Genomic DNA, 17,078 nt, shown 5'->3' with positions numbered 1-17,078 from the left:
ATTCTCCTGGGTACTTCAAACAATAATTGTTCTTATTTTATAGCCCCAAAACTGTTTAAAGCAAAACTTCCAGTGCACCCCGAATACATTCTCCTGGGTACTTCAAAAATAATTGTTCTTATTTTATAGCCCCAAAACTGTTTAAAGCAAAACAGGAAAAGAGAAAAAGAGCCAGATATGGAAGAGGACAATGGCAGAGTTAGTTGAAGATAGATTGGCCTTAATGGGCATGTAATTGCAGTGCAGGGACAACAGAGGGGAAAAAACGATTTTATCTTAAGATCAGAATCCCAAAATTGTACAATCACCCTTAATATAATAGAAATATGGTCTTCGCTTAATGACCACAGTTGAGACCAGCATCTCTGTTGTTAAGTAACATACTTGTTAAACAAAACATCACTTGACACAATGGGTTTACAATGTCACATGTCACATTAACTCTGCTTGTTGGAAAACCAGCTGTGGAGTGCACAAACGATAATCATGGGACCATGGGATGCTGCATTGGTTATAAATGTTTGCTGATTGCAAAGCAGCTAAATGTCAATCATGTGACCATACAGATGTTGCAACAGCCATAAATGTGAAAAGTGTTCATAAAGTTGCTTTTTTAGTGCTGCTGTACCTGAACTGTTGCTAAACAGTGCCGTAGTTTAGTGAAATCTATTTGTATATGGTTGTTGTGAGAAAAATAGGAGACAAGGGCATTAGATACGTTTGACTTACATAAAAAGCCGGGATAAAATAACAACAATTTAATTCCTTTAACATGAAACCGAAAAGCCCACAACATTCCAAAAAGAGCTTTTTGTTTCTTAGCCTAAGTTTTCCAGATCAGCTACTTCATATTCTTTAAACACTGCTTTGTGATTTCAAGGAAAGCAAAAACAATTTATGAAAAACGAATTCTGCAGCCATCTTCTAAAGTTGGCATTACAACAATAACAGGCAAAGCACACTATAAATGATCTAATTTTTGAGTTAGTAAAAGAACACATCATGATATATTGGGTAATATATATGTGATCTGGAGTGAAATGCTAAATAAATCAATGGATAGAGGAATTCTTGTTAACCGAATTTCATATTTTTAAATGAAAAATCAATATGATCATTTCAAAGTTGAGTATTTACATCTGTCAAATGGGTAATTCATTTTCACATATTTGTTCAGTTCTATCTAGCAGTTACCACACTTTAATTTATCATATACGTTTATTTCTCTTACTTCTTTTAAGCCAAGTCACACTAAAATGCCAAGAAAAAAAGAAAAAAATTGGTCAGAATACTGTCTATTTTCTTAAAACATGGTAGTATAGCACAAGATTATACTTTAAAAACAAAAGGGCAAAATTCTCAAGTTCTATATGTCACTGAAATGTCTACCTTTCTTATGACAGCAGCTCATACTGTACCTGGATTCTTTCCTTCATTGCGAGATGGGCGAGCTGTAGGTTTAGGAAATCTTGTCCCTTCCAAAGCTTTGGCAGCAGCTGCATGTTGAGCTTTCTTAATACTAGTTCCTTCAGCTTCCCAATGCTGGTCCCCAAGAGTCAGCTGCACTGTAAACACCTAGCAATGAGAAGTAAACTTTAACTTTCTCTGCCTGAGAAATAATATGTATATGGTGTTCAAACATGAAGGCTAAAAGTTGTAAAATCCATATATCATTATTATAACACAGTGATAATGTAACTCTAAAGCTTAGGGATTGCTGTATAAAATATGTATAAGTTATTTAGCAAAATTGAACTGCTTCAAATTCCATCTAATTTTTAATAAAGGCCTTATTTTTTTTGTGGGTTTCATCTCCCCAACTGTCTTTACATATATCTTTCCAATAATTTTTGAAAGGTAAAAAAAAATATTAAATACATGCATAATCTGGGAACTATTTTGTAACTAACATCTCAAAGTATATTAGGGTTAGGTCTTTAACCTCATTTGCTATGCTACAATAATTCAGTAGGTATTTTGTTTATATAATTTCCTACTACTGTGTATAACCAAAATAAAAGAAACCAGTGGGAAGCAACATAAAGATTGGCTGAAACATGTAACAAATTTATATTGTATTATAACTGTTTTATGTTGATAAGCTGTATAAAGTTACAATGAAAATGTAAAACACTATAAATCAGTAACTACACAAGGAACATTAAAGCTAGTTTGGCATAGTGGTTAAGGCATCAGGCTAAAAACCTGGAGACCTTAGGCCTGTCACTTTCCATCACTCTAGAAAATAGGCAAACTACTTCCAAAAAACTTAGCCAAGAAAACTGCAGGGACATCCAAACAGTTACTAGGAATTAAAAACTGACTCAAAAGAAAAGCACAAAATAAAGTGGGAGGTGCACACGCATGCGCAGTGGAGCTGAGCTGGGCGACGGCTCACACGGCCAGAGAGGGCTTCGTGTGCCATAGGCTCGCCATCATAGCCCTAGGATCTCAAACTAATATAGCTATACCACAGATTATATGTAAACTTTCTGTATGTATCTTTCACATACACACATGAAGCCTCTTTGTCTCAGAGAGCTCCTTTTGCTAAATACACGACCATCATACAAACAATTTTACCTTCGAGTGAGCTGGACCCTGCTCACTCAAAAGTTTATATTCAGGCTGAATCTTGTTGAAACGGGCTAACTCATTCACAAGACACATGGGTGTTTTCTCTTTGGGGTTTGCCATGTTAGAAGAAACTGAAAGGTAAGATAAAAGTGTTACTACAGTTCATAATAATCCCTCCAATAAAACTAAAAAACTGCCTAGCCCTTTAGTGATATTATGTAAACTTAAGAAAATGAAATGTGTCATATATTGCACGAGCCTTCAATTATTAAAACATATTTTTATACAACATGCCAATTGCATTTGATTTACTGAACTACTGAAAAGTTAATTGATGATTCATTCTAGCCAAATTATATGTCAAAATAGAATTAAGCTTGAAAGCAATATTTAAGCTCAATGAGTATTGCTATTACAAATTCTGGCAACAGAAATAGCAACTAATTTGTTTGGCAAGAAAATAAGCTATGCATCTCCGGCCTTGCTTTGATGATTAAAGGCTGTGTGGTTTATATTGGATTGAAACATTATTACAATGGCATATTCATAATAGAGCCATTATGGAGCTGTTCTTATCCCAAGAATTCACTTGTCTTTACTGTTATCTGCATTATTTTTTAATACTTTTTTTAAAAAATTGCAAAATTTCAGTTCTCACCTTTCAGTCTATCCCAATACTTCCTTTAAAAGGGCAATTTTTTAGTGCCTCACTCCAGATAGAGCATTACTATTATGTCACCTAATTCCATCCCAATTAGGATTTAAGCCAAAGCATACATTTCAGGTAACAACAAGGTTATCCAAGTCACAAATGCATGATGTTTTTGTCCTCCAGTCCACAGTATTCTGAGATTAGAATCATATAACAGAAAACATCTTACAGGCTTCCTGATTTTATCAGAGTTGGAAACAATACTCGGGTTTTTAAATTGTATTAAATTTTATCAAATTCAAAAACTAGCACATAATGGATGCATTCAGCTTCCTAAACATGACTTTCAACCTTAATTTGGATGGATTCTTCAGGGTGACAAATGATTATTTACATCTGCCTAAATCATAAATTGTTAAACCTTTGTTTATTAAACAATTGGCTGTTTTACAAACCACGTTGAGCAGGTTTACACACTGTACCAAGATGAAATTAAAACAATTACATTCCTGCTTAGTGTAGCTAAACCTGATTAAAAATTTGAAAATAATAATTAATAAATAATAAATAATTAACAAAGCACAAGTACAGATCTTAATATTTCAATCTAAATTGTGATTAAGAAGATACAGCCTTTATTGTGATAGTGATTAGAAAGCGCTGCAGGAATACATTAGTAATATTTCTAGTCGTTTCTCTTAAATCAAGTAGTTGAAGTCTGAGTAGTAGAACAGGTTGGGGCAGAAGGAAATTATTCAGACTTCTAGATCTGTCATTAGAAGCTTTGCTCAAGTTTAATACTTAAAAAAACATTACAGAAAAGAAAACATTAAAAACTATTTAAAGAATAAGACACATAATTTGTCAGTTACTAGTAGAACCGAAATGCGGATCAAAACTCAAATTCCCTAAAAAGTGTCATTTAACAAATATTCTTGCATATTTTATATACTGGAGCAGAAAACACTCCACCAAAACAAACCCCAGACTTACTGTTAAATGGTGAAAGATAGAAAACATTTATAAAGTAAAATTACAAAAATGTTTAACTAATTTCTTTTGCAAACACTTGTTGTTTTCACCCATTTCAATCATATGCAATACTTCTTTTATAAATTTCATTTATTTAAAAATATTCCATTAAAAACATAATTTAAAGCCAATGTTTTAAACCAATGACCCCCAACCCCCAAGCTTGGAGATAAGTTTTTCTGCAGAACGGAGGAGGCATGGTTTTGCATGCTGCCTGCATCCTGAAGAGAGGGCTTTGCTTATTTGCGTGGACTGCTGGCATGCGGCGGACTGTTGCCAGTCCATGGGCTGAGGGTTGGGGACCCCTGTTTTAAACTAAAGAATAATAGCAAAAATTATCGAAATATATCAAAGGTATTATAAAGCTTACCTGCAGCAACACTAGTAGATGTAACAGATGCAGAGGGTAAAGCAGAATTTTGAATAGGTCTACCCGCATTTTCAGAGGGCAAAGAACTAGTGGGAGAAGGAATACTCAAAGGCTGTGCGAGAGATTGGTTCTTGCTTAGTATTTGGCTGCCAGAAAGAGTAGCAGTTGGATTCTGAATTTGAACTTGAGACATGTTTATTTCCATTCAAACCTAATCAGTGCAGGTAAACTTGGCCTTGAATGCACGGTTTCTTTTCTGTATAAGTGCTTGAATTTGTACCTTTAAAGAATAAAGAAAAAAAAATTTATGTCAGATGTTGAGAGGGCTGCCAACACAATACAAGAGTTAACATGTTTTGGTTGCAAGGAACAGCAAACCTATAGTTTTTAGCTAACCATTCTTACTGGATAAATCATTAAATCCATTTACATCTAGGGATCAAAAACACATAAAATAAGAGTCATAAAATATATATTAATGATTTCTTGAAATAGTTAAAATTTTTCAGTAGGCAATCTTTATAGCCAATGAAGTTTACTCCAAAAACACTGGATACTGCGCTCTTCAAGTGAGTCAGGTTTAACATACTAGAGTATGAAATGTATAATGGTATTTGATAAACTATTCCTTTTTCAAGTGTCACAATTAAACATTTCTAATGTCTATTATATTGGGTTTATTTACTTTAAAAAATTTAGTAGAAAAGATTCTATATTTCTTCAAAACTATGAGCTGACTTATTTTCAGCTTTAGGAAATATAAATGCTATTCAAACGTTGAATGCTAATAGCATTTATTTATTTTCAAGTACTCTACAGGCTTTCACAACTGATGCCAAATTTAGAATGGATGTGTCAAACACAAAGTAATTTGCAAGCTATCTCTATTTCCATTTCATTTTCTTGTTTTATGCTGTAACAAATTAAAGTTATACAGTAGCAAATATAAGATAAATAACAGCAAGTATGCCAAGTTAAAGAAAATTACAATGACAAGCACAGGATGTATTTTCTTACAGTCCTAGATGCAAGTATCACTATGGACACATTTTTTTGACATTTGGCTGCAAACCAGGCAAAACTAGTTAAAGTATTTACTATTTTTTTCTTTGGACAACCACAACAGGAAAATTATTTTGTAATGATTGGATTAGGTAATTTTTCTATACAAGAGAGAGAGAGAGAGAGAGTAGAAGGGGTGGGGGTGGGGGTGTGATACTGCAAAAATACAATAATAGAGCAAATTATGGGAATGATTGTCTGCTTTGTTGCAAACAGGAGAATGAGTTGCTTATATGTAATAGTTTAAAATCTTCCTTCAAAAATACAGGCTTCTTTGCTTAATGACTTCTTTTTAGTGATTGTTCAAAGCTATGACAGAGCTGAAAAAGCCAATTTCAGACTCACAGAAAGAAAGAAAGAAATGACCAAGTAGTATTTCATTCATATATTTTTGTAGCAAGGATACAGCACCATTGCTTGAAGTTCTCTCCAGAAACCATGAAAGCAGAGACATTGTATTTTCCATTTTAATTGAAATAAATAGTACAAATAGTAAGTGTTCTTGCATAAGAGAGACCAAAATTATCATGAACTACCACCAAAATCTATTGCTGCTTTTTTTTTAATTGAAAGAATTACACTAATTGAATCTTCTATAATTAGTATGGAAGTGCAATACTCTATAATGTCCTTTTCAGAAAATGTATATGCATTCCAGTATCTTGATGCACATTCGATGTTTTCAATCAAACAATCTGTTTAGAACGAATCACTGGCACATTAGAAGCACTGAGTCACCTGGATATACCAAAAGATAAAAACAGATTGTCTGCTGAAGGCTCACATCAATTTCACTATTCCAAGACCACTGTCAACAATATATTCTTAAAATGTATGTTTATTTTTGCCTCTATAGCTATATAGAGCTATATAGAGCTATAGCTTTTGCCTCTATAGCTTTTACCCCATATAGGGTAAAAGGTAAATGTTACCCTTGCATATATGAACTAGTTGTTCCCAACTTTAGGGGGTGGTGCTCATCTCTGTTTCAAAGCCAAAGAGCCAGCGATGTCCAAAGACGTCTCCGTAGTCATGTGGCCAGCATGACTAAATGCCGAAAGCACACAGAACGCTGTTACCTTCCCACCAAGGTGGTCCCTATTTTTCTATCTACCTGCATTTTTACATGCTTTCAAACTGCTGGGTTAGCAGAACCTGGGACAACTAACGGGAGCTCACTCTGTTACGTGGCACTAAAGATTCGAACTGCCAACCTTTCTGATTGATAAGCTCAGCGTCTTAGCCACTGAGCCACCATGTCCCTTTTCATATACATTTCAATGGTCTATGAATGAGAACTCCTAAATGAAAGCACTGCAACTGGCAAGCAAAACTAATGCTTAGATTTCAAAAAGAAAATAGAATTGTGTTCTTGCCTCGCCATAGCTATTTCCAAGCAGTACTTCCATAAAAAGCAAAAAGTCCAAGATTCAAAATGAAACTAAGCTGTCAAAAATGTGAAAAGAAAAAAAAAACTGAGAGAAGAGATGATGAGTACATAAATACAGTGGTGCTTAGAAATTTGTGAATCATTTTGAATTGTCAATTTATCTGCATAAATGTTACTTAAAACATGATCTACTCTCTCTACAAGTACTAAAACTAGATAAAGAGTAGTCAGTTAAATAAAATGTTATACTTGTTCATTGATTTATTGAGGAAAATGATCCAAAGCTACATATTTTAAACAGCAGATGAATGTGAACCTCTAGGATTACCAGTTCATTTGGAAATTAGTGCCAGTTGTTTCAATAAATCAATGGGATGACAATCCGATATGTGTGTGTGTGGGGGGGGGTCCATCTTATTTAGAGAACAGTATTCTGGTATTCACGATCAGTTTATTTTTCACCACTCAGATATGTATGGCTTGAACAAAGGAGGTTTCTGAATGAAAAAAAGATGCTCACCAAGCTGGAAAGTATTACAAAACTATTTCCAAGAATTTGGGCTCCTTCAGTTCAAATCAAGCAAAGGTCAAGCAGATCATGTACAAATGAAGGCAATTTAATGGCATTTTACTCTCCTTAGGAGAGTAAAACCAACCAACCATGATCACACCAAGTGCAAGGCATGTAATACTCCGGAAGGTCTCATGTAAAGAATTAAACTCTTGTATCTGTGAATGTCAAGTGTTCATGACAGCACCATCAATAACACACTGAATAACAATGATATACATGGCAGTATTTATTTACTGCCCATGTCATCAACAAAGCAATTCAAAGAGAATTGGAAGGCGAAAGCACCCAACAAGCAAGCAAGTACTGTATGTTTTTGACTTATTGTTTAACTAAGCTCTCCTTACAGGTAGTCGTCGATTTACAACTGGCCACTTAACAACCTTCCAAACTTACAATGGACTAAAAAAAAGTTACTTACAACCCATTACTGAAATTATGAATGCTGCAATGCCATGTTTTGTGACATTTTTGCTGGATTCAAACTTATGACTATGTGATTTGCTGAAGAACCACATGATTCACTTAGCCACCATGTGATTTGCTTCACAAACATGGTACTCAGTTAATAATCACCATAAAAATGGTCATAAAAATTGAGTCCACAAGCATAACAACTTATGACCAAAATTCAAGGCTCAACTGTGGTCATAATTCAAGGACTACCTGTATCTATATTTAGCACTTGCAGTATGTAGAGAACAGATTACAGTATATGTCATATTTATACAGAAACGTTGAACATGCAAAATAGTTCACAAACTTTTAAGCACCATTGTAATTATACAAACTAGAGCAGCTTGTAAAGAAATCTAGGAACAAGATATGCCTGGTGTTTCAAAAAAAAGGGTAGAGTGATAAATAAGGAATCATGTGTCACTGGAGGCTATGCAGACAGGGAATCAATTTCGCAACTGAGCAAGTAAACCAAATTGTGACACTATCTTTTGACCAGTATTTAATTATTAGAACTGGCAAGCATTTAATATGCAGAATTAGTGGATTATACACCAAATACAAATTTTCCATACCTTTTGGTGTTCCTGGGACAGTTTACTTTTGGTGTTAGTTCCAAGGAAAATATTTTTATGATGGAAATTGCTATATCAAAAGGAAAAGGACAGTTACAAATATGCTCTATATGATTTTCATACTATTTTACTTTATAATAATGTTGCACAGTATTTACATTTCCTTATTCATCAACATTAGCTGGAACAATGAAAAAATATACAATTTAATAAAATATTAATTTCTTTCAGGATATTATTTGAAATAAGTCATTATACTTCCAAAGGTAACCTCCATTATACCATATTTTTCAGTTATTTATTTAACAATATCTGACAGTTCTTTAGGATTAGGAAGCTATTTTTTTTAAAAAGAGAACATAGTATTTTGTTTTTATACTGCAAAAATATCCCATGCAAATATATTTGATTTGCTTTTGCTTTTGGCAGCTTTGCCTTATCAATTGTATCTTTTTAGTATTAACTATAAAATTTATTTTAATCCTGCATAAGTCAGCATTCAGACACACAATGATCTCTAAAGTTCATTTTATTCTTTAACATCCACAGATTTTATTTCTTCTGAAATTAGGATAGAAAGCTTTATTCTGAGTTCCACAGCTTCCTATCTACTCTTGTAAAAAATGTGTTCTGATTTCTTGTTTCAATTTTTATTTAACTAAAGCTGGTTAAAATATGTTAGAAGGGTAAGTAATCAGCAACATGTGTAAGAATAGGCATATAACTTAAATGTGTAGCAGTATACTAGCCAATGCATCTCTGGTGTGGATTCCTTTTGTGTGAAAATTGATATATACCATAACTTATAACATGAGTTACACTTATAACTATGAACAATCTTGCATTTTATAGTCACTTAAAGGAAAACTGAATGTATTTTACAATGGTTCTATACAATTGCTATAAGGATTCCTTTTTAACACATTAACAGTGTATATATTAATAGTTCAAACACAGTAAAACTGTTTTTGTAATATTTAATTATGCATAGTTTAAATTATTTTATCTAGTGACAGTGTATGTGCTCAAATCTTGCTAATTTCTCAACACACAAATTTTACATTTGTCTTACTTAGTAAACTGCCTTTAGTTTTCTAAACTAATGATCAGTTACATTTAATATATAATATTCATTACATAGCTCATGAATAGATTATCACAGAAGGAAATACACTATATTGCCAAAAATATTCGCTCACCCATCCAAATAATCAGAATCAGGTGTTCCAATCACTTCCATGGCCACAGGTGTATAAAATCAAGTACCTAGGCATGCAGACAATTTTTACAAACATTTCTGAAAGAATGGGTCGCTCTCAGGAGCTCAGTGAACTCCAGCGTGGAACTGTGATAGGATACCACCTGTGCAACAAAAACAGTCGTGACATTCCTCGCTCCTAAATATTCCAGTCAACTGTCAGCTGTATTATAAGAACGTGGAAGTGTTTGGGAATGGCAGCAACACAGCCACAAAGTGGTAGGCCACGTAAACTGACGGAGCGGGTCAGCGGATGCTGAGGCGCATAGTGCGAAGAGGTCGCCAACTTTCTGCAGAGTCAATTGCTACAGACCTCCAAACATCATGTGGCCTTCAGATTAGTTCAAGAACAGTGCGCAGAGAGCTTCATGGAATGGGTTTCTATTGCCGAGCAGCTGCATACATCACCAAGTGCAATGCAAAGCATCGGATGCAGTTGTGTAAAGCACGCCACCACTGGAGCAGTGGAGACGCATTCTCTGGCGTGACAAATTGCACTTCTCCATTTGGCAATCTGATGGACAAGTCTGGGTTTGGCAATTGCCAGGAGAAAGGTAGTTGTCTGACTGCATTGTGCCAAGTGTAAAGTTTGGTGGAGGGGGGATTATAGTGTGGAGTTGTTTTTCAGGAGCTGGGCTTGGCCCCTTAGTTCCAGTGAAAGGAACTCTGAATGCTTCAGCATACCAAGACATTTTGGACAATTCCATGCTCCCAACTTTGTGGGAACAGTTTGGAGCTGGCCCCTTCCTCTTTCAACATGACTGTGCACCAGTGCACAAGGCAAGGTCCATAAAGACATGGATGACAGAGTCTGGTGTGGATGAACTTGACTGGCCTGCACAGAATCCTGACCTCAACCCGATAGAACACCTTTGGGATGAATTAGAGCGGAGACTGAGAGCCAGGCCTTCTCATCCAACATCAGTGTATGACCTCACAAATGCGCTTCTGGAAGAATGGTAAAAAATTCCCATAAACACATGCCTAAACCTTGTGGAAAACCTTCCCAGAAGAGTTGAAGCTGTTATAGCTGCAAAGGGTGGACCAACGTCATATTGAACCCTATGGATTGGGAATGGGATGTCACTTACAGTAAGTTAATATTCGAGTGAAGGCTGGTGAGCGAATACTTTTGGCAATATAGTGTATGTAGATCCTCACATCAAACAACTACTCTTTCATTGTGATATGTTTAATGTTCTGTAAGATGGAAGAAGTGGATTCAGACATTCACTGACTAAAATAAAAAAAAAAGCTACTAACCATTCTAAACAGTATGGGAAGTAAACAAAACCAAATTTAAACACCTTGATTATGCAATACTATAGATATTAGAAAACTTAAGCCTTTAATATATTATAGTACGACAGACTGAGATTGATAAAGGTTTTATGAAGTGGCAGCAACAAGTCACAATAAAGTAAAGTATAAATACATAATGACAGTGACAGAGTAATTAAAATACTTGAGGAGTCAGCATTGAAATATAATTAGAAAATAGCACAAAGAAATACTGTGTTTCCCTGAAAATAAGACAGGGTCTTATTTTCTTTTTACACACAAAATATGGCTTGGGCCATATTATGAGGGAAGGGTTTATTGTTTTGGGGTTGCCGGGCGGCTGCTCTCTTGCGAGGGCTCCCAAAGAGTCGGGCACAGCCTCATAGGCAAATGGCTGTGTTGCGCTGTTGTAGCAGCACAACACAGCAGACATGAAGCGACCACACTGGAGCTGGGTCATGCATCGTGAGGCTGGCAGGCGTGTGAGCGAGAGTGGAACAGCTGCGCCCGCAACCCCTGCCCCAGCTGTGCAGAGCGCCATTCACTGCCATTTCGAAGGTGCCAAGTCGCAGGAGCCGGGTGGCGGCGAACAGGCGCTCACATGGCTTGGCAATACCCCAAGGTCAGTGAATGGCACTGTGTTCAGCTAGAAAGGGGGTTTGCTGGGTAGCTGCTCATGAGTGTGGTCGCTTCATGGCTGCTGCGCTGCTGCAACAGCACAACACAGCCATTCACCCATGAGGCTGGGCCTGGCTCTTTGGGAGCCCGCTTGCAAGAGAGCAGCCACCCGGCAACCCCCCTCTTCAGCTGGGCACAGACCCACTCACCAACCTAGCAGTATCCCAAAGGCGCTAAGCAATGTGATCACCTTTGCCTCCCCCCCCAGTTCCTGCGGCTTGGTACCTTTGGGATACCGCTAGGTTGGTGAGCGGCGCTTTGCCTGGTCCGAGGTGGGGGGGTTATCCAGGGGGCTTATTTTTGGTGGAGGGTTTATATTTTTGCCCACCAGAAAAATGTGGCATGGTCTTATTATCAGGACATGTCGTAATTTCAGGGAAACATGGTAATTAGCAACTCCATTAAAAAGTAATTTGATGAACACATCAAGTTGCAATTTACAGATACATCATTTGACAAAAACAACAATTTTATCTTCTTCAATCAATTCCTTTCTGTTCATAAAATGATTATATCGTATCCTCAATGCTTTATTCTCTTTCTTTTACTCTCCTTTCCCCAATGCCATAAATATTCCCTAATGATTCAAGTATTGGGGAATAGCAGAGAAAAGAAATGCAGGAAGATTAGCTTCCACCTACCCTATTTTTTAGGTAGACCTCTGAACCAAACCTATACTTTCTTCATAAAGACATAAACTATAAGGAACTTGTGCAACATTTAATAACTCTTTAAACAATGACTATCTAAAGCAGGCCTGAACAACATATAGCCCATTGGTGTTTTTTAAAAACTCAAGTTCACCACCACAAAATAGCATTGCCCTTAGAAAAGATCTGCCACTGCACCAAAAGGCATGCTGCTGAGCATCTCCTGGCTACACCAACACTGTCATCATAGCTCAACCAAACACCTGATTGATGCACTAGCTATTTCCTCCTAGGCAACTATTATTTTTAATTGATCCTGTGGTCCTTTCCCCTCTGCAGACAGGAGTTACAGCCATTTCATTACATGTGCTTTTGCCAAGCTCTTGTTGCAAGTAAGAGCATACTTTCAGATACTAGAGGAATCATTTTTGTTGGAAGCACATAAATGAATATGGTGCATTTTAAAGAAATTAAATGAATGAAAACATATTCTTGATCTATTCCCATTTATTTCAGCAGGTGTGTGTGGTCAAATATTTGTTGGTGAATGACAGTCTATGGTTGTAATAAGTGACTTAAGTTGTATTATTTTATCCTCTCTAGCCTAGACAGAAAGTACACATACATAGTTAGAAATCAAAGCAATTTGACTGGCCAATACAAAAGCAGTAAAGGAAGTCTAGTTCATGGCATTGCTAATTCCATCACTTATATCAGAGTGTGCGTTAGCATTTTTAGTAATGTTTTTGTTGAGCTGCATTATTTAACACTAACATCTGTATACATGGAAAATATTTCTGGTTATTTCAAGGGTCAAAGTAGAGTAAAGAACAATGCTCTTGCAACTAGGGAAATCAATACAGCTCAGGTTTTGTTGTTGTTTCAACCATTCTCAAGTAACAGAATAATAGTTGTTAAGTTACTAAGAATGACTATTATTCACACACTGACTTTAATTTATAAAATCTTTCCCGAAAACTATCATATTCTCATGTTTTGTAAATTCGTGGTTTTTTTTTTTTTTGCTTCAACTGGCATATTATCAAGTTATGTGCTAATGCATCAAAACTGTTTAGTCCTCCTTTGTTCTGTTCTAATAAGCCAAACAAATAATAGATTATTTTTCATGACATCCAAAACTGCTACTCCAAAATGTAAGAATCCTAAATCAAGAACTAAAAGTAGTTTACAATTAGGACTTGTGAAAACTTTAAAAAGCTAAGAGTTTTAGAAGTGGCTGCCTACAACATAATGGATACATTAAGATTAGTTTTTATCATCAATTATAGCATTCTTCAACAGAGACAGTTCAAACAATAAGCAATTATTCATCTGGTTTAATCAAGTGATATACAAACTACTTGGTTTGGTTTGGTTTATTGGATTTATATGCTGCCCTTCTCCTAAGTACTCAGGGTGGCGTATAACATTAAAAAAACACATATTACAAAAGTTTAAAAAAATAGAATATTCAAAAAACAAACCCAATTAAGATTAACAATAGCATTTTAAAAAATAATTTGATTAAAATTAACAATAATCAATAATTTATTTTGTTTTGTTCAGGCCAGGCTGGCTTGCTGGAAAAGCCAACTTTTTAGGGCGCGTCGGAAGGACCGGAGGTTGAGGATTATACGAAGCTCCGGGGGCAGCTCATTACTTCTAATCAGCTTTTGCTAAATCTAAACAATGTGCCTTAATTCCAGAATATTGTACATATATTTACTTATGGAAGTTCATTAATGTTAATTTTCACAACCCAACTGTATAAATATGAAGTTCAATAGAATTTATTCCCCATAAAATGCCTAAGATATCATATTTTCCCAGATTAAATTAATAGCTTAATTTGATGTAATGAGGTCCAATGTAGTTCAAACCTATCCAAAATTGAAATATTTCTATTTACATGCTACCCCAAACCAAAGAATCTGGACAGCTTACAATAACAAAACTGCAACCAGCCCCATAAATTATTGTAATTATTAAGTATCTGGAGCAAAAGACGAAGTATTGCTTTATTTAACTACCAGTCACAAAAAAGTGGAATCTGGAAGGCCAGCAAAAGATTGGAATATTGTTAATGATGTTCAAAATTGAACAGTTTTTCAAAATGCAATGCCATTCAAGACACTTGGACTATGGTTTCTTGACTATGTAGTCTATACAAGATTTGGTCAAATTTGTGCTGTCTTAGTTATACACACTTTACTAGAAGAGTTTGTCATGTCAGGACAATGCAAAAAGGTAAAAATAGTACTGAGAATAAAATCATACTTTGAATTGAGCCTGACTTTCAAAGACACATGTAGTTTTCTTGATGTGATGTGGAAAAAGCTTTCCTCTGCTGTTTTGAAGATTTTTTTTATAATTCCCCAAGCTTCCAAACTTCAAATTATTCAATGTTAGTTGAATAGATTATTTCCCTAGAACAAATAAAGGATTTCCAGATTCTATCTTCAAGTTGCAATGGAATTTTTACTACTGAAAGACTTTACTGTACCCTGTTGCAAAGTTACCCTTTAGAATGCTTACTAAGCCTACAGAAATCAATAAATGGAAACTAACTAACTAAAGCTTGCCGATTTGTTATTCTTCTCCAACTGTGGCCAAAACTCAGCCCACCCTGTCAAAACCAAAGCAAGAGATGACACTTACAAAAGTTCACTTAATTTTTTAAAATGGTTCTGGATTTAGCAAATGCTTAGTTCTCCTAAAAGTGAAACAATACAAGAGTTTTTGTGAGGGAAAACTTCAGCATCTAAAACCCTTTAGCCGTTTATTTCCATTAGGAGCTGAATACCTTTTTATTTTATTTTTTATTTATTTGTCAATTATGTATAAGGTAACAGATATAATTATAAACATGATTATGAATACAGGAAATGGATATGAATAAATGGGGACAGTAGGACAGGGACCGTAAGCACATAGCTGTGCTTATGCACACCTCTTGCAGACCTCTTAGGAATGGGGTGAGTTGACAGTAGACAGTCTAAGGTTAACGCTATGGGGGTTTGGGGATGAAACCACAGTGTCAGGTAGAGCATTCCAGGCGTTGACCACTCTGTTGCTGAAGTTGTAATTTCTGCAATTGAGTTTGGAGCAGTTTACCTTAAGTTTGTATCTATTGTGTGCCCGTGTATTGTTGTAGTTGAAGCTGAAGTAGTCATTGACAGATAGGACACATTACTGTTGACAGGTAGGACACCTTACGGAATGTCAAATGAAAGCACACAAAGCCTTTTTCTAAAAAAAGGAATAAAACACTGCCAGCTTTCAGATGCTAGGCTGCAGGATATAGTCCAGGATCTGAATCCAAGGAAAACAGAGTAGACAGAATCTACATTCAACTCTCCACTGGAACCCCTTTCCATTTGTTTTAAGATAAGTAATAGTTTCTACTTTGCAATTGCTGCAGTGCCAAGCAAAGAAAGACATTAGAGCAGCTATTCTGCAGAGAAAGGCTCCCTGCGTCGAATATGGAAAGGTCAAGAAATCTGGTAATCTCCAAAAACAGCCCACACACACTGCCGTTACACCCGAAGATAAAAACACTGCACAGCTCTAAGGAAAAGAAACCTACACATCGGGCATGGGTGCATACAGAGTACCAGAGAGACACGCTTCTCACTTCACACAAACATTTAAAGTTACAACAAGGCCTAGTTTTTACTTCTCCCAGGATGGGATTTTAATTTTTTAAAAAACAGTAACAGAGTTGGAAGGGACCTTGGAGGTCATCTAGTCCAACCCTCTTGCTCACGCAGGAGACCTGGTACTAGGGGGATTCGAACCGCCGAACTGCCTACCTTTACTGATCGACAAACTCAGCGTCTCAGCCACTGAGCCCACCTAACCCACACCGATCCACCAGGATGCCGAGGAGAAGAGCTGCGCTACCTCAGACCCTCCCGCAGTCCACCACGGCCTCTTTTTCCACAGCGGGCAACCCACGAGCTGGGTTCCCCACCTCGGGGGTGGCGGGGGAACCACGGGGAAGAGGAAAGGCAGAGAAGGAGCCCGGAGAGAGAAGCTACGAGCCGCTATCCCCGAAGGCATCTCCCGCGGATTCTCCCTTTCAGCTCCCCTCCAGCCAGGGGAGGAAAAGGAGCGCCTGTCAGTCAACCTCGCGCCTTCCACCTGCCGGCAGCCCAGGAGAGCCGCTGCCACAGCCGCCCCCTCAGAGAAGCCCGATCTTCTCCCACCCCCCGCCGGTGGCCCGAGGCTGGCCGTCCCGCTAGGCCCCAACCTGGGCGCAGGCCGGGCCGAGGCCTCTCGCTCCCACATCCCCCAGTCGCGCGCCCCCTCCTTTCCCTCCCCTCTCTTCTTCTTCTCCCCCCTTCACCTGATGTTGGTCTGGGCTGCGGCTCCCGGGCCGGCTCGTGTTGACGGCGGGCTATCGGGCGGCTCAGTCCATTGGTAGCTCCCAGGAAAGGGGGGTCCGGGGAAGGGGAGGGAAGCGAGCGAGTCGCAGCGGCAGCAGACACAGGGCAAACACTAAAGAGAATGAGCGGGGCCAGCTC

At 37.1% G+C, this 17,078-nt stretch overlaps 1 protein-coding gene across 6 annotated transcripts in view; it reads right to left on the bottom strand.

Annotated features, from left to right (window-relative positions):
- Nucleotides 1-17,078, bottom strand: part of STAU1 (staufen double-stranded RNA binding protein 1) — a 36,479-nt gene extending 19,401 nt beyond the window's left edge. For 4 of the 6 annotated variants that reach the window (XM_014054365.2, XM_014054366.2, XM_014054369.2 and 1 more), the window contains exons 1-5: nt 16,901-17,077; nt 8,686-8,755; nt 4,632-4,911; nt 2,584-2,708; nt 1,419-1,575 (exon numbers count right to left, since the gene is read on the bottom strand). In XM_014054365.2, coding sequence (XP_013909840.1) covers nt 1,419-1,575; nt 2,584-2,708; nt 4,632-4,836 — 487 coding nt within the window. In that variant the 5' untranslated portion in view covers nt 4,837-4,911; nt 8,686-8,755; nt 16,901-17,077. Of the gene's footprint in view, nt 1-1,418; nt 1,576-2,583; nt 2,709-4,631; nt 4,912-8,685; nt 8,756-16,900 lie in introns of all 6 variants that reach the window. The other 2 variants (XM_014054367.2, XM_087720451.1) reach the window with 2 other exon arrangements.

This window comes from Thamnophis sirtalis, unplaced genomic scaffold (assembly GCF_051295495.1).
Source record: "Thamnophis sirtalis isolate CommonGarterSnake01/CBP01778 unplaced genomic scaffold, rThaSir2_p1.2 scaffold_7, whole genome shotgun sequence".
Lineage (NCBI taxonomy): Eukaryota > Metazoa > Chordata > Lepidosauria > Squamata > Natricidae > Thamnophis > Thamnophis sirtalis.
This window is presented reverse-complemented; position numbering and strand designations above follow the sequence as displayed.